General features: G+C 40.7%; 1 protein-coding gene across 1 annotated transcript in view; it reads left to right on the forward strand.

Annotated features, from left to right (window-relative positions):
• The first annotated feature begins 1192 nt into the window (after positions 1–1192).
• tfb2m (transcription factor B2, mitochondrial) overlaps positions 1193–27851 on the forward strand; it is a 41263-nt gene continuing 14604 nt past the window's right edge. Inside the window, exons 1-5 of the mRNA XM_069930862.1 lie at positions 1193–1581; positions 8494–8908; positions 9000–9091; positions 9686–9839; positions 27643–27791. Of these exons, the coding sequence (XP_069786963.1) occupies positions 8506–8908; positions 9000–9091; positions 9686–9839; positions 27643–27791 (798 nt within the window). The 5' untranslated portion in view covers positions 1193–1581; positions 8494–8505. The remainder of the gene's footprint in view (positions 1582–8493; positions 8909–8999; positions 9092–9685; positions 9840–27642; positions 27792–27851) is intronic.

The following is a 27851-nucleotide window of genomic DNA, read 5'->3' on the forward strand; positions in this document are numbered from 1 at the left end:
TTTTTTCTCTCTCTTGCACGGAGATTTTGGAATCTGTGTTCCACACGATAAATCTAGCCTCTTTTCCAGAGACAGTGAAATGGCTAAATTCTTCAAAAAAAGACTTTTCTAGTCTTCCTCCTTTTCATATGGAGAACATAAGCAGCCTTTTGTTATTGTAGTTCAATCCTGTTTTTCTTACAAAGGGCTGTCAAGCAACTGCTTCAATCCTGTGTTACGCACAGAATGGCCAACTGCTTCAATCCTGTGTTACGCACAGAATGGCCAACTGCTTCAATCCTGTGTTACGCACAGAATGGCCAACTGCTTCAATCCTGTGTTACGCACAGAATGGCCAACCGCTTCAATCCTGTGTTACGCACAGAATGGCCAACCGCTTCAATCCTGTGTTACGCACAGAATGGCCAACCGCTTCAATCCTGTGTTACACACAGAATGGCTAACCGCTTCAATCCTGTGTTACACACAGAATGGCCAGCCATCTTCTTCTGGTTTCAAAAGGCCTCTTGTTCAGTAATAGGTTTCTCCTAAATGTCCCAGCACATGACATCATTTTTATCTTTGAAGTTCATAATCCCTTCTTCAAAAGTATGAATCATGAGCTCAACCAGCAAATGGTTTGCTTGCGTACGCAGCTGTTTCTCCAGAAAAACCGATCAAGTTCTTAATGGAGAACAGTCGTGAGACTTTTACGACCGCTTGCAGCTTTTTAGTTAGCAGTCCCCCCGGTCTTTGAAGTGAACAAGCTTCCTGTGGAACAATGGCTTCAGACTTTTCATCTTCCCAAATGCCCTCTCAAAGAATTGTGTGTCCAAACCCATATTTCCTGAGAAATATATTTTATGACTGAAACCAGGTAGAAGTGCTGATGGGCAAGCAGGGCTCCCAAAGGGCCTCGGGCATTGACAGCCTGCTGATTGCTTTCAGGATTCGCCACCAGGGCCCGAAGATGCCTGGAGCTCCAGCCACTCCCGAGGTTTCAGGAGTGCAGGAGGAGGGGGCGCCTTCCAGTGGATCGTTTCTTCCCCTCGTTTCCAACCTGAAGGGGCACTGGCCTCCTCGTCACACCTCTTTCTGCGCCTGCGCAGGGCCATCAGCTTATTATTGTGCCGATGACAATAAAGGAATTTGGATCCCTGACCACATGACAGCGTCCGGGCCGCGGGCTTCGTTTCTGCGCATGCGCACTCGGCCGTTGAGCTGAGGGCCTGCATGCTCGCTGGGCGGTAATGACGAGCGAGCGGATCGGTCCGCTTTTCGATTTAAAAAAATAATTTTGGGCAGTCACGCACGCCGTCCTTTTACAACAAGAGGAAGGAATCAAAGTATTTCCCCTCCCCCGCCCAGTGCAATGCGAACATTTATTCTCGTCGATCATTCCCCGAGTGGGCGCCAGGTCAGCGGCCGCCTTGCGCCTTACGGGACGTGACGCCATCGCGTATCTGACGTCGCCACCTTATTGGATGTGACGCCATAACGTAGTCGACCACGTGTGTTCGGTCCAGGGTCGCAATGGCGACGGTCTGCAGGATGGAGTGGGGCTTGTAAGTTTCTGGAGGAGTCACCAAGTCGGGAGATTTGGTAACGAACGCGTTTGCTTTTACCTTCCTTCGTCATGTGGATGTTATTCATCTATTCTAAGATGTGGGTTTTCACGTGGCATTTCGTAATGTTACCAGAGATATTGCACGCACGTTGTGTGTCGGTCTTCGGCAGTGAAGTTCCGTTCCTCTCAGACCATTAAGAAGTAAGATATTCTGGCTTTTAAATTATGGATTCTTGCATCCAAGTCAACTTTATTTTCTATGAATAGTTAACCGTCTCACTGTTTCATTCGACCACCAGCCGACTGCAGGGGTGGCAAACTCTGAACCTGCAGGAAGACCACCTAAAGGGGCTCACTCTACCTGGCTGGCTGTCGATCAGCCGACCTGAATATAAACCTGAGCCAGTCTCAAGGGGAGCCACCGAGGCATGAACTGGCTGGTGTTCAGACTTTTACTGGAATCAAGCCTCTTGCTGCAGTCTTCTGAGTTTGCTGCAGTCTTCTGAGTTTGCTGCAGTCTTCTGAGTTTGCTGCAGTCTTCTGAGTTTGCTGCAGTCTTCTGAGTTTGCTGCAGTCTTCTGAGTTTGCTGCAGTCTTCTGAGTTTGCTGCTCCCTCAGCGCCCCACACCCACCACAGCAGAAAATGGACCAAATGTGAAATGTGAGGTGCCGAGCATGCAGAGTCATGGACCGGGCCACAAAATAGCTGACGAAGGTGGCAACTGCGTGGATCTGAGGGTGACGCCGGCTGTCTTCCCAGGGGACCTCCACACGTTGGGAATTGGCGAACTTTGGTGGGAACGCCAGCTAATCGTCCAGTGACACGGGGCCCTGACGTCACTGACCGGGGCTCGTGTGAGCGTGTTGGCCAGAAGAATAATGCAGTCTCGTTTTCCAAGGCTTTGTGTGCGTGTCGGTCTTCTCCTTGCTCGCATTAGAGTGAGCGCTACATTGGTTACCCCGACAGGTCCAACCGGCAGTTGGATCAAGCAGAGCCAAGGTTTCTCCTTGGCTTCCAATGTTTCGGGTGTGAAGCCGTGGCTCAGTTCCAGCGTCGCCACATCACTGACGACGACACCCGCCACTTCTACGTCGTGAGGGCCTTCAATCAGGACACAGCACCAAGGGTCTTGGATTTCCTATGGTAGCCTCCGCAGCAAGGCAAATACATGGCCCTCAAAGAGTTACTAACCCGCACTTTCGGGCTTTCTTGATTTGAGCACGCTTCCCAATTGCTGCATATGGATGGATTGGGGGACAGTGTCTTAAGTTCCTAATGAGTGAGATGCTCACTCTAACTGAGAGCCACAAGCAGATCTTTCTGGGGCAGCTGCCCGAGGATATCTGAGTCTTGCTCACCAACGAGGACTTGAGCAACTCTTGGAGGGTCGCAGCCTGGGAGGACACGCTCTGAAGAGCGAAGAAGGACATCCACAACCTGGTGCACTTTGCAATCTGCCCCATGTTCAAACAGGTCAACCAGTGGGCCAAGACCTGCACGAATTGTCAATCCTTCAAAGTGCAGGTTCACACAAGAGAAACTACACAGACTTTTGAGCTGGCACGGCACATATTCAGCCATGAACACATCGATGTGTTGCGGCCATTTTCGGTTTCCCATGGGGTGAGATATCTCTTGGCAATGATTGACTGCTCCACAAGATGGCCTGAGGCAGTCCCGCTGGCTGATACCCCGATTCAGGGTCGCAGAGCACCTAACCTCAGACAAGGGGGCACAATTCACCTCTCTGGGCAGTGCTGACTAACTTTCTAGGGACACTGCTCCACCACACCATGGTGCATTACCCTCAGGCCAATGGGTTGGTGGAGCTCTTCCACAGGCATCTTAAGGCAGCCTTGATGGCCCGGCTCAAATGTCCCAACTGGGTGAATGAACTGCCTTGGGTCCTGTTGGGAATTTGTACCGTGCCAGAGGGAAACTTCAATGCTTCAGCAGCAGGTATACAGCATGCCTTTGATCATCCTTGGGGAGTTCCTGGCCCCCAGTAAATGCTTGGAAGGCCCTGTGGTGACACTTTAGAACTTGTGGCGAGAACTTGGTCCCACTGCATCACCCACCATAAAGCCAGCCCAAGCCTAGCGTCCCAAAGGATCTAAAGACTTATCAGTGCGTATCCATGAGAAGGGGCGCACATAGGCTACCCTTGCAATGACCCTATGAGGGGCCCTACAAGGTTGTCAGGGACAATGGTTCCACCTTTATCCTTGAATTCAGTGGTAAGGAGGAGACTTTTATCATCGACAGTCTGAAACTGGCATATTTGGTCTAATAAGCCGGACTCCACTCCTCTCTCATGATGCAGGGGCAGGCCGCCTAAGGCTACGGACAATGACCCGTTTTCCAGTTCTGGGGGGTTGTGTAACAGCCCGCGCATGGAGACACGGACAAACCCACAAAATGGCTGACAAACGTGACAACCACGCAGACCTGGGGGGTTACACCAGCAGTCGTCCCAGGTGACCCACATGGTGGGAAGATGGGGAACTCTGGTGGGAACACTAGCCAATTCTAGGCTGGCGCTCTGATGACACAAGGCCCTGACATCAGCGCCAAGAGCCTGTAAAAGTGCATTGGCCAGAGCAATAAAGCAGTCTTGTTTTTCTAAGGTTTTGTTGTGTTTGTGTAGTTCTCCATTCTTGCGTAGCGCGAATGCTACAACAGTTGACATTTTTTTGATCAAAGATCTGAAATTTTTAATTATTAAGGAATCACCAAGAAATTCAGTTTTTACATATTTTTACCTTTGTAAGTGCCAGGCACATATACAAATTGATTATGGCAATTTCTTCATTCTAGCTATATTTTGCAAATAAAAATTGAAAATACTGGAAATACACGACAGGTTATCTAGTGTCTGAAGTAAAATGAATGAAGTTCAGCCTTCATCAGAACTTACTCTCTTGCCAATAATGCTTCCTGATCAAAGTATTTTCAATTTTTTCTGTTTTTATTTCAGACTTCCAGCATCTACTGTTTGACATTCATGCACAATGGTTTAAGCACTTGTGGAATTAATTTTTAACATGTATAAAAATCAAGGAGTCAATTGAGAACTGAAATCTTAATTGTGGAATGATATGATTAAAGCAATGTAATAGAAGCTTGTTTTATTGTGTGGCCTCTGTCGGTCTCATCAGCCATAGATATAAGCGAAGGTAGAAATGGTCTCTCAAGGGCATAAGCCATGTCACAGTTGATATAGAGATCAGTTTGATGAAATTGTTGGGTCCTAGCCCCCATTTCTGAAACTCCGAAACAATCGGGAAGCTTTGAGCACCTGAAGCCCCCTTGGATTCCAGTCCCAATAAATACCTGGTTCTCACAAGCCAGTCTCCAGCAGCTTGTACTCCAGTTTTAATCGTTTGACCACCAATCGGCAACAGGCTGTGTAGGTCCTTCAACTGTCTGCTTCTGTGGTCTCCTTCCCTGTTGAGTCGTCTCCCAACTTTTGGAGCGGGGGAATTTCTTCCCCCTTTGGTGCCCTGCACTGGTCTGCTGATCCCCTGGAGTTCACACTTTATGAATTACTGCCAAGCATGATCTCAGTGGTTTGAAGATGTTTTTTTTAAATAAGCCATTGGGGCCTTTAGCAGGCTGTTTAAAACTTGTATGTATGGGACCATTGGGTGGAGGACCATCTGGGTCTGCACCAGTGGCAATGCTGCGATTTAAAATTTTTTAAGATGGGTGTTTAAAGGATATGAGGGAATTTTTTTTCTAAAGTGGTAGATGACTGTAACAGGCTTCCAGGAGTAGTGGTGGAAGCATATGATGGTACTGTTTAAGATCCTTCGAGATGAACGCATGAATGTGGAGGGAGTAGAGGGATGTGTATCAAATGCAAGCGGAAGTTTTGGTTTCATTTGGGTATTGTGTTCACCATAGACGTGGGCTGAAGGGGTTGTTCCTGAGCTGAACAATTCTATGTTTAGTAGCATTTATTTTCTTAAAAATGTAGTCATATCCAATGTTTGTGCTGAATGGAACATAGAAGATTATAGGGCAGGTATGTGCTGGAAATCGTTATGAAAAATACTGGTACAGTAAAACCTCTGGTATCCAGCACCTATAGAGATTGGTTAATGCTGGGTAAGTGTATTTTCCGGTTGCTTGAGACTTGCTCTTACAATGCCTAACTAATGCACCTGTGTTAAGAATAAACAGTTGAAAAGACAAAAATAATTTCCTATATTTAGACTGAACAAACTTCACACGCATGAATGTATAAACCTTCAAACATTTTACTTTATTTTCATTCTCATTCTTTGAAAATATTTAACCATCGTGGTATATGCAGGTTCCTCCCCCTTCACAGAGGCATCCAAAAGATGAACAATAGCATTGTAGATAATTAATCTCTTTTTTCCCCCGCCCCACCCCCCCAAGTTTACAGACAAAGGCTCTGACCAGGATGACTCCTAGGGGTTACGGAGAGAAGGCGGGGACGGGGTACTGAACTTTAAGATCAGCCATGATCTCATTGAATGGCGGAGCAGGCTCGAAGGGCCGAATGACCTACTCCTGCTCCTACCTTCTATGTTTCTAAGCAGAGATAAGGAGACACTAAGAGAGTCACCCAATGGCTAGCGGCATCAACCAACTTTTCATCCTGGGCAACGCCATTGCTATTTCACTCAACTTTATTCAAACAGCTGCTAAGAGCAAAACACTCTGCTGGCTGAATATTTGCTCCCATCTTCACCAAAGATTTATATGATACTTCAGAGAATATTTACAATTTTAATCTTGTATATTTTTTTTACCAATTATTTTATTCTTTTTTTCTTAATTTTTAAAAGTATTTTCCTCAATTTGTTTTGCTGGTTGCTTGAATTCCAGATACCAGGATTTTTACTGGACTACTCAGCAGGTCAAAAGCAGCATCTGTGCAAGTTGGTAACTCATTCTGGTGAAAAATATTTCCAGCATTTTCTGCAATGCAGAAGGTTGCTGTTTTGGTTGTTTACCTTTTTTAAAGAAAACTTTAGACTTTCTGCTCATGATGCCCTTTTAGAAGGAGATGGCCAACCAAGCTGCTCTGGTTCCAAAACCGACATCTTAATTATTAATTAATTTTATTAATTTTGTATACTTTAAAATCAAACTATCAAGCTGATCATTGTTGAATGTATTTGTTGTATTTTAACAATTTGGTCTTTTTTTCAATATCCAATCTGATGTTGTTCATTATACTTACAACATAGTATTTTTTTAAGCTCTTCACCTCATTAGAGCAGAGTAGGTGAGGGCCATTTCTTGCAGACCACTCTATCTTGCAGGAAAGCATAGCAGTGAAACAGAGGATGTCATGAGTGGATGTGAAACGTGCCCAGGTCCTTGAGGCACAAGAGACTGTTGATCATGGAATCTGCAGCAAAAATAAATTGTTGGTGGAACCCATAAGGTCAGGCAACGTCTCTGGAGGTAGAAGGAAGGGTCATTTTTCGGGTCAAGACCCTGCATCAGATGCTGCATGACCCACTGAGTTTCTACAGCAGTTTGTTCTTTTTTAATAACAGCCCTCCATTTTGTAAGCCAACAAAGATCCTTCCAATATTTAATGGTGGTTCATCATTTTTTTCAAATAAAGGTGCACAATTTTTCATTCCCTTACATAACAGACTATTTTCAACATTATTGACTATTAATCTGACTTTATCACCTTGACACCAGCCCCTCAAAAATAAGATTGTATTCTTAATCCAGGATGGTTGTAGACTAATGCAAATTGTTATGAGCCCTAAGGACCCCAAAACCCAGCAGCAATAGACATTCACAAAGAGAAGTGGCTTTCAAAACAAAAGTTATTTTTAATCAACTTCAAATATGAAAATAGAATCAAACATTAATTTAACTCTCTACTCTATACTAACCCAAATGAACTCGCTTCTAATTCTAAGCACACATGGATTCAATGTGTGTGTAAATTCAATAAAAGTTCTTTGGTTCACAGTTCAATCTCACTTTTCCTTCTTCCAAGTTCTCTGGTTGCAGGCAATCACCATACTGTGCACAGTATTTAACATGTATAAAGTTCACCAGGCTTGGTGCTCGAAGGCTAAATGTTTACCGCTCAGGAAGGTTCTTGTAGGGTTTACAGAGAGAGATATTGCTTCAGGATTTCCACAACTGAGGTACCACCACTAGTCACCTCGGGGTCTCACTGATTAAACTTGCCCCTAGATGGTAACCTCTTTCTTCAAGCTACCACAGAATTCCATTCCTTCCTCTATTTCAAGAGAAACATCAGACAGGTAGCACTTCCAGCCATCTACTGCTCTGGAACTTGCTTTCATCAGTTTCAGACAGATTTCCCTGGATTGCACTTTTCAGTTACTTGCGAGTGTCCCACACACTGACTGAGCTGTTAACTCAACTCTCTTCCAACTGAAACTCCAAAGAGAGCTTGTGACTCGTGTCTTGCAAAACCCCCACCTTCTCCATCAAACAACAGGAGTTCTTTTTTTCTTCTCAAGTTATCTTGGGTAAACAATCCAGAATTGACCTTTCTGTGAGCACTTTGCAGAAAGGGTACTGATAGACAGCATGACTCCAGCAAGCCGATGGTCAAGCTTTTTATGATGTCAGTTCATTTAACTCCTACTTGTGAAAGGTGCTTACACATTCTCCAGAGATCTTGCAATGTAAATTCTTCAGTCTTTCAAATAAGATCTGTTCCAAAATGTGTGTATGTATGTGACCTACTCTAAATCTTATAAATTCTCCCCAAATATTAATATTGTTACAAAATCTATACATGGTCATTTGGTTTGAGAATCAGAAGCTATTGCTGTACGTGCAAGTACTGTTCTTTTAACCATCAACAGCAATGGTGATAGTGAATGAAATTCTTTATATTAGCAGTGTAATTGCAGTAGAGGATTTTCATGTCACCTGTTTGAAGTGTAATATCTTTTTATTTCAGATAAATACCATTATGTTAAGCTGCAATATGCTACTTTGCACACTAAAGACTGTGACCTGCAGAGCCTGCGTTTGTTGGCAACTCCACCGGTCAATTTCACGTCACATCAGGTTTCCAGGCAATGTCCCACTGCAACCTCCATTTTTACACCAGGTGAAGGAATATTCGACCTACTGTGACAGAACACAGAGATATCTGTCAGCACTCGCTCGTTCATTACTCAAGAAAGAGCAGAGGCCGTTGTCAAGGATTGACTTTCTAGACATGGAGGAGGTTGAAGAAATAATAAACAATGCAGAAAAGAGACAATGGATAAGGAGATTTATTACCAATCCTGATTTGGCAAATCTAATTGTGGAATGCATTGACAGCGATCTCCCTGAAACTAACGTGGTGATTTTTGAGTGCAATCCAGGTGTGTACACTGTAATGAGCGAGGCGTCTCTGTGCATTTATTTAGTAATTCTTTACCTTCATGATGATTTTGTTGTTTGCTTCGTCTGTAGGGCCTGGTGTTCTAACACGTGCATTACTGAATGGTGGAGCCCAGAGGATTGTGGCTCTGGAGAGTGACAAGCAGTTTATACCAGCTTTACAGGTACTTCTGCAGTTCACTTTTTATTCATCGAAGTTCATTTTAACGTGAAGAATTTGAGCACATTTCAGTGTGAGTGAGATATGTGACATAAATGGGTTTAAATGATCCACCAACAATTGAGAATCATTGTATCTAAATGTAGTATTTAGAATTTATAGCTGTGTGATTGTTCACACATCCTTATTTAACTAATATCTACTTGGATATTAGTTGTTGGGCTTAAAAAAAAATTTGGATTATATTATCAGACTTAAATCAAAATGTTAACATGTTCTGGTACCCAAGTGAACAGTTTCACTTGTGATACAGTAGTTGGAATGATCAAGTTAGGCTTATTACTTGATGTTATATACTGAATTATCTTGAGTGGAACATAAGTTCCAATTCACTGCAACTGCTCGGTATTTTTCTGTACCTGTCACCGGTACTGCTTAAAATGTAAACATTTTGCAAGTACAATTTTATAGTTAGAAGATGGGAGTAGGCCATTCAGCCCATCGAGCATGCTCTGCCTTCAACACTGGACACAATAAATGGTTCTGGTTTAAAATAAGCTATCATAAACTTGATTAAACTATCTGAATAAAAATTTAGTCCCTAGAAAGACATTTGAATGGACAGTTGGAAGTGGTGCACTGTGACTTCTTCAAGCTGGATCCAATAGGCCATGGTATGATGAAACCTCCCGCTATGTTTTCTGAGAAACTCTTCAATGATCTGGGAATATCAGATGTTGCTTGGACAGCAGGTGACAATTTATTTTATCAATTTGTTTTGATTAAGTCAGTTCAACAATTATTTTGAATTCCTGAATTTGTTTCTTAAATTTTGCATGAAAACTAGTTGTAATGTAATTAAAATGTCACTAGATGGTGTGGAGTAGCAATAATTGTTTAAATATAGATGAAGACATTTGGTCCTCTTTGCTTGGCTTCGCGGACGAAGATTTATGGAGGGGGTAAAAAGTTTGGTCCACAGAAATGGTAAATGGGGGTGATATCCTGACAGTAGGTATCAGAGTGGCTTCATAAGACATAAGAGCAGAAATAGGATATTCAGCCCATTGAGACTGCCCTGTGCTGATGAGCTGATCCATTTTCCACTTAGCCCACTGTTCGGCCTTCTCCCCATCACCTTTGGTGCCCTGTCTCAGCAGGAAAAGAACTCTAGCATCAAGTCGTGACACTTTAAATCTCACTCTGGAACTTAAATATTTGGGCTTCAGTGTTGAATTATTTGAGATGTTAGTTTTCTGATGAGGAGGTGTAGCGAACTCTCAGTTTCCCCTTTAAAAGTGAGTAACAAATTCCAAGATATTATTTAAAAATGAGTTTGAGAGTTGTTTTCTGTTTATTGCCAAGAGTTCACGATCTTTATTGCTGTTTCCAAATTAGCTGCTTTTCCTAGACTGGAACAACGAGTGGAAGGTATTGATGTTTTAGGGTTACAATACCATCGAATGGAATATCCAGCTATTAGAATCATAGAGTTATATATCACAGAGACAGGTTTTTCATGCTAACCTTAGCTAGTCCCATTGCCTAACCCTAACATTTCCTATCCAATATTAGTATCATCTGTAAACTTGCTAATCCAAATCCCAAACATTTATTACATAAAATGAAACACTGATTTCTGCGACACCACTGGTCCTGGACCTCCAGTGTGAAAAGTAACCTTCCACTGTAACCTCTAACTTCTCCCATCGAATTTTATATCCAGTTGGCCAGTTCACTCCAGTTCCCACGAGAACTGACCATAACAGTGTCTGCAGTTATGTCCATTTCAATATTCTTGTTCAAAAAATCTGATTCAAATTTTGTGGGACACATTTTTTCACATACAAAGCTATACTGAGGATCCCAAATTAATCCGTGCCTTTCTAAATGCAGCTATGTCCTGTCCCTCAGAATCCCTTACAGTAATGTTCCCACTGTTGATAATAGGCTCAACTGCCTGTCCCTGTAAAAAAAAAAAAAAAAAAAAAAAAAAAAAAAAAAAAAAATTGCATATGACAGACATCAGTGATTTTGAAAATTTGTGAATAGTATTTTATAATCTGCATACAATTTATGCATCCTCCGGAGCTCTGACTTCATCAGGTAAGCCTTGTACTTTAGTTAACGAGGCCTTGAAATATAAGTGATTCTTCAATAACTGTGCTTGACGTGTGCCCCTGAGCAAGTAAAATTCAAGTCTGCGTTTGTTTTGCATGTACATAAAAAGCAAAGGGTAACTTGGGGCAGAGTAGAGCCCGCTAGGGACTGAGAAAGTGGGGTAGAGGATGCAAATCCTGCTCTTCGTCAATGTTTTACAATTGTCTTCACAAAAACATGGAATGCCTGCGGAATTGATAAAACATGGAAGGTGCCATTTGAGTTGAGTCGTCCAACACTGGCTGAATGAGCAGTGTTAGGTCTGCTTTGTTCATGAATGAGTGAGACAAACACCAGGCTGAGTCGAAATCAGGGTTCTTTGTTCTTTATTACCGGATTGTAACACTTGCGACCAACCAGGTTAGTCGGAGAATGCATTCTGCCGTTATCAGCAAAATGGTGATTTTTTATACCCTTGGATACATGCTTAGAACATCATCATATCATTACTTGTCCAATGACTAAAACTGTTGCTATCCTTTCCCTGCTAGCTTCCTGCCTCTCAATCCATCAATGTCTCTCTTATCTTGTAAGTACAAGGATGCATTCACATCTTGTTACAGCCCTGTACATTCTCATCTCATGATGTTTTACCTAACAGGAGTACAAGGACACCTCCCCTTCTTGTTACTGCCCTGTACAGGGTAACTCCCTACACATTCCCATCTCATGATGTTTTACCTTACAGCAGCTCACATCGTTCTCTACCTTTTTCCTAATCCGACATGCATTTTATTATGTGTTTGTGTAATGTGTTACGTTAATGTGGATCTGAGTCATTTCTCAAGAATTTTGCCAATAATGCAAAAATTGCCCATGTGACTGATAGTGAGGCTGTTGGAAGGTCTGGTCAATTCGACAGAAAAATGACTTCAAACCAGATGAGGATCAATGGAACACCTTGATTGAGGAAATGGGGTGTTTAAAATATTTGGGTAACATACTAAATGGGCAGGCATTGGGCAGAATGTGGCGGTACACCTCCTCATGCAGGAACATTTAATTACAGTATTTTTCTGATTATCCAAAATGCTTGGGACCATATGTATTATGGTTAATACTTTTCTTTGGATAACTGAGAAATGGGTTCAACAGCCCAGTAGCATCAGCAGAATATTTGTATTAGCTGTCGCCGATCCCCGACACCTCCCCACCGCTCTTTCCGATCTTGCCCGGAAGTCTGAGCTCCCCAATCCTGTTGCCGGTCCCCGACACCTCCCCACCGCTGTTGCCGATCTTGCCCGAAAGTCTGAGCTCCCCAATTCTGTCGCCAGTCCCCGACACCTCCCCACCACCGTTTTCAATCTGCAACACGTCCCCACGCTGTTGCTGATCCTGACCGAGAGCATGAGGTCCCCGCTTCTGTTGTCGATCCCTGACACCTCCCCACTGCCGTAGTCAAACCTGCCCGGGAGCCCAAGGTGCCCGGGAGGCCACTCTCCTTGATGATGCCAGGTCAGCGGAGTACCAAGTTCAGTGGAGAGTAAAGAAGAAATAAAAAGAGAGAAGGGAGGGAGTTACCTGAAATGAGGACAATCTCCCCCGTGCTGCCTGATGCACTGACTTCCTCCAGTTGCTCACTGATGGCTCAAGATTCCAGTCTGCTTCTCTGAGTCAGCATCCAGCCATTCAGTGTCTGTCTTCCCGGCTGGTCTGAGCTCTGTTGTTAGGAAACTGGCGCTAACAGCACGCCAGAGCCCCACATGGACACATTGGGTGAATTTTTTTCAACTCATGACATGTCACCAAAAAATATTTTGGAAAACAGATTTTTGGTCAAGTGGTTTTTGAATAATTGGAAGCGTACTGTTCTGTAGATGGGCATGGACTTTGTGGGCAAAGAGCCATTTCTGTGCTGCGCAACTCGATAAATCTGCAACTTTACGTGTGAGATGTAGGCAGCCATGCGTTTCGGCTTTTCCAGTAACAGAAATTCATCCTTGCAAAATATGCAAATCCATACTGAAGAATGTTGAGGTGGGGGTGGGAACAGATAAATATTTTTTCAACTCTGGTTTTTATTTTGTTGCATTGCAGATGTAGCTTTGCATCGTGGAAATTGCAGTGTGGGCCATTTTCGACAAACGCAAATCCCCATAATGTGGGGGTTGCCAGTAATGCATTTGGGGCGGGTGATAGGAGCGTGATGCAGTTATGTGGAGGAACAGGAACATTGCAGTGTTATATACACCGATCTTTAAAAGGGAGCAGAGCAGTTCAGTTTGGTGGCTGAAAGGGCAATTTGAATTCTTGTTCTACAAGTGCAGGTTTGTTCTGTTGTAACTTGTACACAATATTGTTTCGGAGCATTTTTGAGATCAAGGTTGAATATTCAATATTGCCAGCATGAGTTAACTTGGTTGGATGAGCTGGGGCTCTTCTTTGGAACAGAAGAGGATGAAGGGACACCTAATTGAGCTGTGTAAAATTGAAGGGCCTAATTGGAGTCCGTAGGAAAGATCTGTTCTCCGTATTAAAAACCGGGACATAGATTTAAGTTTAGCAGAATGGAATTTGGTGTTTGGTTGACTGTAAGTTAGCTATCAAATGCATACAGTGCCCTCTATAAGATTTGGGACAAAGTCACTTTTTTTCCCTTATCCCTCTGTGCTCGTCAGTTTCAAATTTGTACTCAAACAATTCACATGTAATTAAAGTGCACCTTCCCGATTTTAATCAAGGTTATTTGATGACCTTTTGGTTCGACCATGTAGAAATTATAGCACTTTTTCTACCTGGTTCCCTCATTTCAGGGCACCATAATGTTTGGGGGATTTGGTTTCACAGGTGATGGTGAGAATTTAGGTATGTTTAATTGCTTTATTGGTGCAGTTTTAAAAGAGCTTGGCTTAAGCTTTTGTTCAACTTTGCCATTTTTCAACTGTGCCAGGGAAAGTCAAAGAAGCCATTACGAAGCTAAAAAAAACAAGAATTAAACAGTAAGAGCTATTACCCAAACTTTAGGATTCCAGTTGGGAACATTATTAAGGAGAAAGGGTATACTGGTGAGCTCAGTATTCCAAGGAAAACCTCCACTGCTGATGTCGAAGAATTCTCATCCTAATGAAGATAAATCACCAAAAGGTTTACAGGAGGCAGGCATGGATATGTCAAAGATTACTGTCGAAAGAAGACTTTTTTTTTTTAAATTTTTTATTTTTCACACCATAAATCACAATAGCCATGATATACACTTTTTCTTTTCCACACATTTACAGTGACTTTTTCTCCCTCCCTCCTCCCAAGCCACCCCCCCATCCCCCCCCCCTCATCCATTTTAGTTATACAATCTAGGTTGCATTAATTCAGTTAGACAATGTTGTCATTCAACAAAAATACACCAGAAATTCTACTGAGTCCATTCTTTTCTTTTCTTCTCCTTCCATCAACTTAGGTAATGTTTGTTCCCGGTAGGTTTTCGCTATTGTATTTAATGTAAGGATCCCATACTTGTTCGAATATTTCAATATTATTTCTTAAACTATATGTTATTTTTTCTAATGGAATACATTTATTCATTTCTATATACCATTGTTGTATTTTCAAATTATCTTCCAATTTCCAGGTTGACATAATACATTTTTTTGCTACAGCTAGGGCTATCTTAACAAATCTTTTTTGTGCATCCTCCAAGTCAATTCCAAATTCTTTATTTTTTATGTTACTTAGGAGAAAGATCTCTGGATTCTTTGGTATATTGTTTTCTGTTATTTTATTTAATATCTGATTGAGATCATCCCAAAATTTTTCTACTCTCTCACATGTCCAGATTGCATGAATTGTTGTTCCCCTTTCTTTTTTACATCGAAAACATCTATCAGATACTGTTGGGTCCCATTTATTTAACTTTTGCGGTGTAATGTATAGTCTGTGTAACCAATTATATTGTATCATACGCAGCCTCGTATTTATTGTATTTCTCATCGTTCCAGAGCATAACTTCTCCCATGTTTCCTTTTTTATCTTTATATTTAAATCTTGTTCCCATTTTTGTTTAGTTTTACCATTTGTTTCCTCATTTTCCTTTTCTTGCAGTTTAATATACATATTTTTTATAAATCTTTTGATTAACATTGTATCTGTAATCACATATTCAAGGTTACTTCCCTCTGGTAAACTCAAGTTGCTTCCTAATTTATCTTTCAAGTAGGATCTCAGTTGGTAATATGCCAGCGCTGTATCTCCCGTTATATTGTACTTATCTCTCATTTGTTCAAAGGATAAGAATCTACTTCCTGAAAAACAATTTTCTATTCTTTTAATCCCTTTTTTTTCCCATTTTCTAAAGGCAAGGTTGTCTATTGTAAAAGGGAGTAGCTTATTTTGCGTCAATATTAGTTTTGGTATTTGGTAATTTATTTTATTTCTTTCTACATGAATCTTCTTCCATATATTGAGGAGATGGTGTAATACTGGAGAAGTTCTATGTTGTACCAATTTTTCGTCCCATTTATATAATATGTGTTCAGGTATCTTTTCCCCTATTTTATCTAATTCTAGTCTCGTCCAGTCTGGTTTTTCCCTTGTTTGATAAAATTCTGATAGGTACCTTAATTGTGCGGCTCTATAATAATTTTTGAAGTTTGGCAATTGTAAGCCTCCTTGTTTATACCATTCTGTTAATTTGTCTAGTGCTATCCTCGGTTTCCCCCCTCTCCATAAAAATCTCCTTATTATTTTCTTTAACTCTTTGAAGAATTTTTCTGTCAGTTGTATTGGCAATGCCTGAAATAAGTATAGTATCCTTGGAAAAATGTTCATTTTAATACAGTTTATCCTTCCTATCAGTGTTAGTGGTAGCTCTTTCCAATGCTCTAAATCGTCCTGTAATTTTTTCATTAGTGGATTGTAATTGAGTTTATATAATTGGCCTAGATTTTTGTTTATTTGCACACCTAGGTATCTTATTGCCTGCGTTTGCCATCTGAATGGGGATTCCTCCTTAAATTTTGAGAAATCCGCATTATTCAATGGCACTGCTTCACTTTTATTTACGTTTATCTTGTATCCCGACACTTCTCCATATTCCTTCAATTTCTTATATAGTTCTTTTATTGATAGTTCTGGTTCTGTTAAGTACACTATCACATCATCCGCAAACAGACTGATTTTATATTCCCTGTCTTTTATTTTTATTCCTTTTATATTATTATCTCTTCTTATCGATTCTGCTAGTGGTTCTATAGCTAGCGCAAACAATAATGGTGATAGTGGGCATCCCTGCCGCATTGACCTGCTTAAGTTAAATTGCTTTGATACATGTCCATTTACTGTCACTTTCGCTAACGGTCCCTTATATAATGCTTTAATCCAATTAATATACTTCTCCGGTAAACTGAATTTTTGCAATACTTTGAACAAGTAATTCCATTCTACTCTGTCGAAGGCCTTCTCTGCGTCTAAAGCAACTGCTACTGCCGGTGCTTTCTTTCCTTCTACTGCATGAATTAAGTTAATAAATTTACAAATATTGTCTGTTGTGCGTCTTTTTTTGATAAATCCAGTTTGGTCTAAATTTACCATTTTCGGTACCTGTTCTGCTAATCTGTTCGCTAATAGTTTAGCTATTATCTTATAATCTGTGTTTAGCAGAGATATTGGTCTATATGACGCTGGTGAGAGTGGATCTTTCCCTTGTTTTAGTATCACTGTAATTATTGCTGTTTTACATGAATCTGGTAAGTTTTGTGTCTCATCAATTTGGTTGATTACATCCAGGAGGGGCGGTATTATTAGGTCTTTAAATGTTTTGTAGAATTCTATTGGGAGTCCATCCTCTCCTGGTGTCTTATTATTTGGTAAATTTTTTATTATCTCTTGTATTTCTACTGTTCCAAATGGTTCTGTTAATTTATTTTGTTCCTCTATTTGTAGTTTTGGTAGTTCAATTTTAGTCAGAAATTCATCTATTTTCCCTTCTTTCCCTTCGTTTTCGGTTCGGTATAATTGTTCATAGAATTCTCTGAAGTTTTCCTTAATTTCTTTTGGATTATATGTAATTTGTTTGTCTTTTTTCCTTGTTGCCAATACCATTTTCTTAGTTTGCTCTGTCTTAAGCTGCCATGCTAGGATTTTGTGTGTTTTTTCCCCTAGTTCATAATATTTCTGTTTTGTCTTCATTATATTCTTCTCCACCTTATATGTTTGTAATGTTTCATATTTTATTTTTTTATCCGCCAATTCTCTTCTTTTGGTTGTATCTTCCTTTATTGCTAATTTTTTTTCTATGTTTATTATTTCCCTTTCCAACTGCTCTGTTTCCTGATTATAGTCCTTCTTCATCTTGGTTGCATAACTTATTATTTGCCCTCTAATGAATGCTTTCATTGCGTCCCATAGTATAAACTTATCTTCCACTGATTCCGTATTTACTTCAAAGTACATTTTTAATTGTTTTTCAATAAATTCTCTAAAATCCTGTCTTTTAAGTAGCATGGGGTTTAATCTCCATCTATACATTCTTGGAGGGATGTCTTCTAGCTCTATTGCCAATAACAGGGGTGAGTGGTCCGATAATAGTCTAGCTTTATATTCCGTTTTCCTAACTCTCCCTTGTATGTGGGCTGATAACAGGAATAGGTCTATCCTTGAGTATGTTTTATGTCTAGTCGAGTAGTATGAGTATTCCTTTTCTTTTGGGTTTTGTTTCCTCCATATGTCCACAAGTTTCATTTCTTGCATTGATTTAATTATAAATTTGGTTACTTTGTTCTTCCTGTTAATTTTTTTCCCCGTTTTATCCATATTTGGATCCAAATTCAGATTGAAATCCCCTCCTATTAGTATGTTCCCTTGCGTATTAGCTACCTTCAAAAAGATATCTTGTATAAACTTTTGATCTTCTTCGTTAGGTGAATATATATTAAGTAGATTCCAAAGCTCTGAATATATCTGACATTTTATCATAACATATCTCCCTGCTGGATCTATTATTTCCTCTTCTATTTTAAATGGCACATTTTTGCTAATTAATATAGCCACTCCTCTTGCTTTTGAATTATACGATGCTGCTGTTACATGTCCTACCCAATCTCTCTTTAATTTCTTGTGCTCCAATTCAGTTAAATGTGTTTCTTGGACAAATGCTATATCTATTTTTTCCTTTTTCAGTAAATTTAGTAGTTTCTTCCTTTTAATTTGGTTATGTATTCCATTAATATTTAGAGTCATATAGTTCAGCGTAGCCATTTTATATTTTGTTTATCTTCTCTTTCCGTTTTTCCATCATTACCTTTCCTCCTTTTCCATTTGTTTTCTTATTTTCAACTCTTTACCAGACAACATTCCTACAACATCCAACATTTTCCTTATTCTCCTATTTCTATCTTCTTTATCCCCAATCTCCCCTTCCCCTCCTGAGTTGCCCTTTATCCCTTGTCGGACAACCACATCTCCCCTCTCCATTTGGATTTGCGAATCCACTCGCAAGCGTCAACTGATTTTGCAGTGACCGCTCTTTTCCCCCCACCCAGCCCCCCCCAGAAAAGATTTTGTTTTTTATATGTCACAAAGGTCACTCTTTTAGTTCCCTCCTTATTCTCTCTATTCCATTACCTTCCCTTATTAATTCTTGTCTATACTCTCTATGTTTTCCTCTAATTACAGATACTTTCACATATGCCCATTGTCTCTATTCACTCTTATACCTCTTTACCCGCATACATATCAATCGTGGTCATTTTTACCCTCCTTACCCGTCTTCATCCCTCAGTCTATTTTTGTCTTTACCCACATACATATCAATCGTGATAATTTTTGCTCTCATTACCCGTCTTCATCCCTCAGTCTATTTTTGTAATTGTTCTGCAAATTTTCGTGCTTCTTCTGGATCCGAGAATAGTCTGTTTTGTTGTCCTGGAATAAATATTTTCAATACCGCAGGATGCTTCAGTGTAAATTTATATCCTTTCTTCCATAAAATCGCTTTTGCTGCATTGAACTCTTTTCTCTTCTTTAGGAGTTCAAAGCTTATATCTGGATAAATGAAGATTTTTTGCCCTTTATACTCCAGTGGTTTGTTGCCCTCTCTTACTTTTTCCATTGTCTTCTCCAGTACCTTTTCTCTTGTAGTATATCTTAGGAATTTTACTACAATAGATCTTGGTTTTTGTTGTGGTTGTGGTTTAGGGGCCAATGCTCTATGTGCCCTTTCTATTTCCATTTCTTGCTGTAGTTCTGGACATCCTAGGGCCTTAGGGATCCATTCTTTTATAAACTCCCTCATATTCTTGCCTTCTACATCTTCCTTAAGGCCCACTATCTTTATGTTATTTCTTCTGTTATAATTTTCCATTATATCTATTTTTTGGGCTAGTAATTCTTGTGTCTCTTTAGTTTTTTTATTAGATTCCTCCAATTTCTTTTTTAAGTCTTCTACCTCCATTTCTGCTGCTATTGCCCGTTCTTCCATCTTGTCCATTTTTTTCCCCATTTCTGTTAAGGTCATATCCATTTTATTTATTTTCTTTTCTGTGTTGTTTATTCTTCTTCTTAAATCATTGAATTCCTGTGTTTGCCATTCTTTAAATGACTCCATGTATCCTCTAACAAGAGCAAGTACCTCCTTTACCTTGCCTTTCTTTTCTTCTTCTATTTCCCTGTACTCTTCCTCTTCCTCTTCTTCTTCCTCCAGGTTGACCATCTGTTGTTTCTTTGCTGCCCTTTCCTCCTCTTCTTTCTTGTTTCCATTGTCTTCTGTGGTCTCTTCTTGCTGCAGGTGTTCTGCAGCTGTCGTTGCCGGCTGTGGAGATCGACTCCCCAGCTGGTCCCCCCTCCCGTCGGTGTGTTTTTTTTCATGCGCATCCGCGCATGCGCGACTCCTCGCGCATGCGCGGTTGCGCACTTTTACTCGGCTCTGTGAGCCATTGTTGTAGTTCTCTTTCTACCGACCTGAGGTAGTGGGGTCTTCTCTCCACAGCGGGCCTCTTCGGACATGTAAGGCCTTCACCTTTTTCCTCCGTTGTCTTCTCTTCCTCTCTTCTTTCCGTTGATTTTGATTTTTCTCCTTTTGTCTCCATCTTCTTTCCACCTTTATATTCACTTTTCTTTAACTTGTATTTCTGTGCCTTTGTATTTTCTCTTGTTTTTCCCGACTTTTCTGGAGAGGGCTGGAGTTCACCGTCCGGCCACTACTCCATCACGTGACTCCTCCTGAAAGAAGACTTTATGAAAAGAAATACCAAGGCAACATGGCAAGATGCAAGCCACAGAAACATGATGGCCATATTATAATTTGCCAAGTTAAAAGAACCTACAAAATTCTGGAAAAAAAGGCCTTGTGACCAAGATTTTTTTTTAAACTTTATTTAAAATTTTATGACATGAATAAAATAAAAATTACTTTTAAAGAAATAATAAAAAATAAGATAATAAAAATTAGAATCTTTGGCTTGGCTTCGCGGACGAAGATTTATGGAGGGGGTAAAAAGTCCACATCAGCTGCAGGCTCGTTTGTGGCTGACAAGTCCGATGCGGGACAAGCAGACACGGTTGCAGCGGAAAATTGGTTGGTTGGGGTTGGGTGTTGGGTTTTTCCTCCTTTGCCTTTTGTCAGTGAGGTGGGCTCTGCGGTCTTCTTCAAAGGAGGTTGCTGCCCGCCAAACTGTGAGGCGCCAAGATGCACGGTTTGAGGCGTTATCAGCCCACTGGCGGTGGTCAATGTGGCAGGCACCAAGAGATTTCTTTAGGCAGTCCTTGTACCTTTTCTTTGGTGCACCTCTGTCACGGTGGCCAGTGGAGAGCTCGCCATTAAATACTACATCATTAAACTACACAAATTAACCCCCCCAATAATTATAACACAACATTAATAATCTAATTTAAAATTAATCCAACCCTCCCCCCAAAATAAAGAGTGAAGAATTAATTAACAATGTTGTAAATAAAATAGAAAAAACCCCACTTACAAAAAAAGGATAAAACTTAACAACAACAAAAATTACTAACAATAAAAAAAATATCAATACTAAAATAATACCCTTAAACATATATTTAAATCAAACATAATTCATGTATTTAACAAATGAAATCCACTTTAAAACTAAATTCAAATATTAAAATCATATATCAACCACATATCTGTTATACAAAAAATCATAATTAATAATACATAAATACAGAATTTACATTAATACCAAGCTTCCTTTATAATTAATCGAGAGAACAAAAACATCCCTTAGAAAAACAATCAGATAAACTTTTTATTCCCTTCCCCTCTTATATAAAAAAAGAAAAAAAAATTCAAACTCTTATAAAATTCTCCATATTCTTCATTTATAACATCTTCAAAATTCTCTCAAAATTAACTTAATTTTATTAAACTCTTCTCCCTCAATGTATTTGTACTTAATTTTCTTCTTCTTATCACCTTTCCCCTCATCTTCCTCTTCATCTAATTCAACATCCTCAATTTTTGACTTATCTTCTGTGACATCATCCTCTTAAAAAAGAAAAAAAAAAGAAAAAAAACACCTCCCAATTCCCTCGCAATTACAATAAAAACAGAGTTTTTAAAAAAATTATTTATTTTAAAAAAATAATTAAAAAAAAAACCTTCACTTCTTAACCCAAAAATTAAAAAGAAAAAAAAACAGGTCAGAGATCACAACTACCTCCTCCTGTTTAAACCGCCCAAAGCGGTAACTCCCCCAAAATATTGGGTGTGAGATAACTCACAGGTAGCTGATGACTTCTGGAAACTAGTGCCCAACCAGTTCCCTCTCCCAACTCCCATTTCATTAAACTATCATCATTATTTAAACTCTTTTCAAAAAAAAAGATAAAAGATTTATTTTTAAATCAACGTTACCACTTCGATCACCATTGCTTCCATTTCTTTTAAAAATCTGGATACCACCTTACATCTCTACTCTCTTTGGAGACCTTGAAGGACTACATTGTTCCTGAAACTGCATGATTGGTAGAGACTGAGCAAAGTCCATAACCTCTTTAGGATTGTCAAAGAATTTTGGCTAATTTCCATCCTAAAAAATCTTCAGTACCGCAGAATACCTGAATGTTGCCCTATGTCTTTTTTTCCACAACCGTTCTTTCACAGAATTAAATTCGCGTAATTCAACATCTCATACTATTTATAAACTTTTTTTAAAAAGTTTTAACGGGCACTTAAAGACAAAACAATAAGTTAGAGTCAGGAGAGGACTGGAAGGCACGTCTGTTCCTTGCGCCATCTGGCAACGCCCTCCCCTTGTGACCAAGATTAACCTATATCAGAGTGATGGCAAGAGGAAAGTGTAGAGGCGTAAAGGAACTGGTCAAGATCCAAAGCCTACTGCCTTTGCCATTGTTTGCATCTTGCCGTGTAGCCTCTATATTTCTTTTCATAAAGTCTTCTGCGGACAGTAGTCATTCACACATCCATATCTGCCTCCTGAAAGTGTTTCTGATCTTTCAGACATGCATTTGGGGATTTTTCTTCATTAGGATGAGAATTCTTCCGTCATCAGCAGTGGAGATCTTCCTTGGAAGACCAATCCCTTTGTGATTACTGCGCTCATCAGTATACTGTTTATTCTTAATGATGTTCCAAACTGTTGGTTTTAGTAATCAAAAGATGCCTACTGTCACCATCCCCTCGGGCAGCACATATCAGATTTCAACCACTTTCTGGGTGAAAAATACACGGATTAGAACAGTAGAACACAGGAACATGATGTCAAAAGTATCTTTTTTTATTTTTAATTTAGACGTAGAGCACGGGAACAGGCCATTTTGGCCCACAAGTCCGTGCAGCCCAATTTATTCCCAATTAACTTGCATCCCTTGTAAGTTTCGAACTTAATGGGGTGGAAATGGGAAGGGAAGGTTGGGAATCACGGCTCGAGACCCAATGTTACTGAAATATTTTGCTTGAGAAAATTTTTTTGGCCCATGTGCATGAAGCCATGCACATAACGAGTCAATTAGGTATGATTAAAACAATGGCTTTCAAACTTTTTCTTTCCACCCACATGCCACCTTAAGCAATCTTTTACTAATCACAGAGCACCTATGGCATAGGGAATACTTAAAGTGGTATGTGAATGGAAAGAAAAAGGTTAAGAACCACTGGCCTAAACAGTGTTTTTTATAATTGTGCCAAAAACCACTTAACCATATAACCACTTACAGCACAGAACAGGCCAGTTCGGCCCTACTAGTCCATGCCGTAACAAATCCCCACCCTCCTAGTCCCACTGACCAGCACCCAGTCCATACCCCTCCAGTCCTCTCCTATCCATGTAACTATCTAGTCTTTCCTTAAATGTAACCAATGATCCCACCTCGACCACGTCTGTCGGAAGCTCATTCCACATCCCCACCACCCTTTGCGTAATAAAGAAATTTCCCCTCATGTTCCCCTTATAATTTTCCCCCTTCAATCTTAAACCATGCCCTCTAGTTTGAATCCCCCCCACTCTTAATTGAAAAAGCCTATCCACATTTACTCTGTCTGTCCCTTTTAAAATCTTAAGCACCTCTATCAAGTCCCCTCTCAATCTTCTACGCTCCAGAGAAAAAAGCCCCAGTCTGCACAACCTTTCCCTGTAACTCAAACCTTGAAATCCTGTCAACATTCTCGTGAACCTTCTCTGCACTCTCTCTATTTTGTTTATATCTTTCCTATAATTTGGTGACCAAAACTGTACACAGTTCTCCAAATTTGGCCTCACCAATGCCTTGTACAATTTCATCATAACCTCCCTACTCATGAATTCAATACTCCGATTTATGAAGGCCAACATTCCAAATGTCTTCTTCACCACACCATCTACCTGAGTATCAGCCTTGAGGGTACTATTTACCACAACTCCTAAATCCCTTTGTTGCTCTGCACATCTCAATAGCCTACCATTTAATGCATACGACCTATTCATATTTGCCTTTCCAAAATGTAACACCTCACACTTATCTGTATTAAATTCCATCAGCCATTTCTCAGCCCACACCTCCAGCCTTCCTAAGTCACCTTTTAATCTACGATAATCTTCTTCACTGTCCACAACACCACCAATCTTTGTATCATCCGCAAACTTGCTTATCCAATTTTCCACCCCTACTTCCAGATTGTTAATATATATAACAAACAATAGTGGACCCAGGATCGATCCCTGAGGAACTCCACTAGTCACCGGCCTCCAATTGGACAAACAATTTTCTACCACTACTCTCTGACACCTCCCATCCAACCATTGCTGAATCCATTTCACTACCTCCTCATTTATACCTAATGCCTCCACCTTTTTTCCTAACCTCCTGTGGGGAACTTTGTCAAAAGCTTTACTAAAGTCTAAATAGACAACATCCACAGCTTTCCCTTCATCAACCTTTTTTGTAACCCCCTGAAAAACTCAATCAGGTTTGTCAAGCATGATCTACCCCTGACAAAACCATGCTGATTACTCCCTAGCAATCCCTGTACCTCCAAATATTTGTAAATACCATCCCTCAGAACACTTTCCATCAACTTGCCCACCACAGGCGTCAGACTCACGGGCCTACAATTCCCAGGTTTACATTTAGACCCTTTCTTAAACAGCTGATCCACATGCGCCACCCTCCAATCCTTTGGCACTACCCCCGTGACCAGTGACATTCTAAATATCTCTGTTAATGGCCCCACTATCTGTCCACTAGCCTCCCTGAGTGTCCTTGGGAATATTTTGTCCGGTCCTGGAGATTTATCCACCTTTATCTTTTTCAACACAGCCATCACTACCTCCTCGGTTATCCTTATATGCTTCATGACCTCCCCACTATTTTTCTTTACTTCAACTGGTTCAACATTTTTTTCCCTAGTGAATACCGAGGCAAAGAAATCATTCAAAATTTCCCCCATTTCCTCAGACTTCTCACTCAGCCTACCCTCACTATCTACAAGGGGTCCAATTTTATCCCTCACTAATCTTTTACTTTTAATGTACTTATAGAAACCCTTTAGATTTATTTTTACTCTGTCTGCCAAAGCCTCTTTGTGCCTTTTTTTGGCCTTTCTAATTTCTTTCTTAAGATTCCTTCTACACTCCTTGTAGTCCTCCTTCAAATTGTCAGCTCTCTATTCTTTATACCTCTTGTACACCTTCCTTTTTCTCCTAACCAAATTTCCAATGTTCCTCAAAAACCAAGCCTCCCTATGACTTCCAGCCTTTTCTTTGATCCTCACTGGGACATAACTACTCTGTACCCTCAAAATTTCTTTTTTGAATATCCTCCATTTTTCATTAACATCCTTACCTGAAAATATCCTGTCCCACTCAATACTCCCCAAATCCCTTCTTATTCCTTCGAAATTTGCTCTTCTCCAATCCAGGACCTCAACTTTAGGCCCCTCCTTGCTCTTCCCTAAAACTACCTTAAAACTAACAGAATTATGATCACTAGACCCAATTGGATCTCCAACATTAATGTCTGATACCTGACCTAGCTCGTTCCATAACAGGAGATCCAGTATTACACTGTCCCGAGTCTGTTCTTCTACTAATTGATTCAGAAAACAATCTTGAACACATTTAATGAACTCTAGCCCATCCAGCCCTCTAACTGTATGGGTATCCCAATCAATGTGAGGGAAGATAAAATCTCCCATGATCACTACCTTATGATTCTCACACATATACGTTATCTCTTTACACATTTGTTCCTTTAGTTTCCTTGACCCATTTGGTGGTCTGTAATACACCCTATTAGCACCCTCATGTCTCCTTCACCCCTCAATTCTACCCAAACAGCCTCACTGGACGATCCCTCCAGACCATCTTGCCACCTCACGGCAGTAATGTCCTCCTTAACAAGCAGAGCAACTCCTCCCCCTTTTTTTTACCCCCTGATCTTTCACATCTAAAATAAATGTATCCTGGAAGGTTAAGTTGCCAGTCTTGCCCCTCCTTTAGCCAGGTCTCACTAATTGCCACAATATCGTGACCCCAAGTATCTGTCCATGCTCTAAGCTCGTCTACCTTGTTCACCATGCTTCTTGCATTAAAATATATGCATTTCAGAGAATGACCTCGCCTATATTCTCTTTTCTACCTTCTACCCTAATCTCCATCCTACCTTTGTCATCGTTTTTATTCTTATCTAGGTGGCCAAGCTCCCTTGACTCTGCTCTCACCCTCTGTTCCCCACCCCCCTGCCAAACTAGTTTAAACCTTCCCCCACAGCTCTAGCAAATCTGCTTGTCAGCACATTGGTCCCCCTCCAGTTCAAGTGGAGTCCGTCCCTTTTGTACAGGTCCGACGACCTTCCCCAGAAGAGATCCCAATGATCCAGAAATCTTATCCCTTGCCCCCTGCACCATCTCTTTAGCCACGCATTCATCCTCCACATCCTCCTATTTCTACCCTCACTAGCGCGTGGCACCGGCAGCAAATCAGAGATTACTACCTTGGAGGACCTGTTTTTTAACTTCCTACCTAATTCCATATAATCCTGTTTCAGGATCTCATCCCCACATCTAGCTAAGTCATTGGTCCCCACATGGACCACGACTTCTGGCTGTTCTCCTTCCCCTTGCAGAATGCTATGTACTCGATCAGAGATATCCCTGACCCTGGCACCAGGGAGGCAACATACCAACCTGGATCCCCGATCTCGTCCCACAAACCTTCTCTTTGTCCCTCTGACTAACGAGTCCCCAACTACAAGTATCCTGTTCTTATCCCTCCTTCCCTTCTGAACCTCAGGGGCAGCCCCCGTGCCAGATACCTGACCCCCACGACTCGTCCCTGATAGGCTGTTCCCCCCAGCAGTATCCAATGCAGAATACATATTGCTGAGTGGCACTTCCACATGGGTAGTCTGCACTGGCACACTCCCTCCTTTCCTCACAGTCACCCAATTCCCTGACTCCTGTCTTCTAGGGATGACTGTCTCTTTGTAACTCCTCTCTATCGCTGCCTCTGCTTCCCTTATGATCCTCAGTTCATCCAACTGCAGCTCAAGCTCCTTAACACGGTCACTCATTATATGCAATTGGATGCACCTTTTGCAGGTGTAGTCGTGAGGAACAGCTGTGGTGTCTCCGACTTCCCACATCCCACAACTGGAGCACTTAACTACCCCAACTGACTCCATTTCCTCCTTTCTTAATATAAATACCCTTCCCACACAAGTAGCTCCTTCTCGCTGAAGTCCCTCAAGCCAAAGTCCTAAGACCCCACTTCTTCACTGGGCCACTCACTCGCTGGCCACTCCCTCCCTTTCTACTCCTTTTATTGGCCCTTACCAATTAACCCCAATTAACACTTGTTCATAAATTCAATGCTATCTAAATCACTTTGTCGACATGTGCTGCTATCTTCATGGATCTTTGGTCATGTTCACCAGTTATCTTCTATAAATATAGTTAAATGTCCTTTTTAAATGATTGCTGATCTAAGAAATTATTTTCTTTCCTAGATATTCCAGTTAAAGTAGTTGGAATCATCCCTCAAAGAAACGAGCGGAACATGCTTTGGAAGCTAATTTATGCTTTGTTCGAAAGGATTTCAATCTTTCAGTATGGGAGAATAGAAATCAACTTGTTCATAAGTGAGAAAGAATACCTGGTATGCTGAGAGATCTTTTGGATGTTAATCTACGTCTTGTACTTCATATTCTGTCGTTTA

This window comes from Narcine bancroftii, chromosome 4 (assembly GCF_036971445.1).
Source record: "Narcine bancroftii isolate sNarBan1 chromosome 4, sNarBan1.hap1, whole genome shotgun sequence".
NCBI lineage: Eukaryota > Metazoa > Chordata > Chondrichthyes > Torpediniformes > Narcinidae > Narcine > Narcine bancroftii.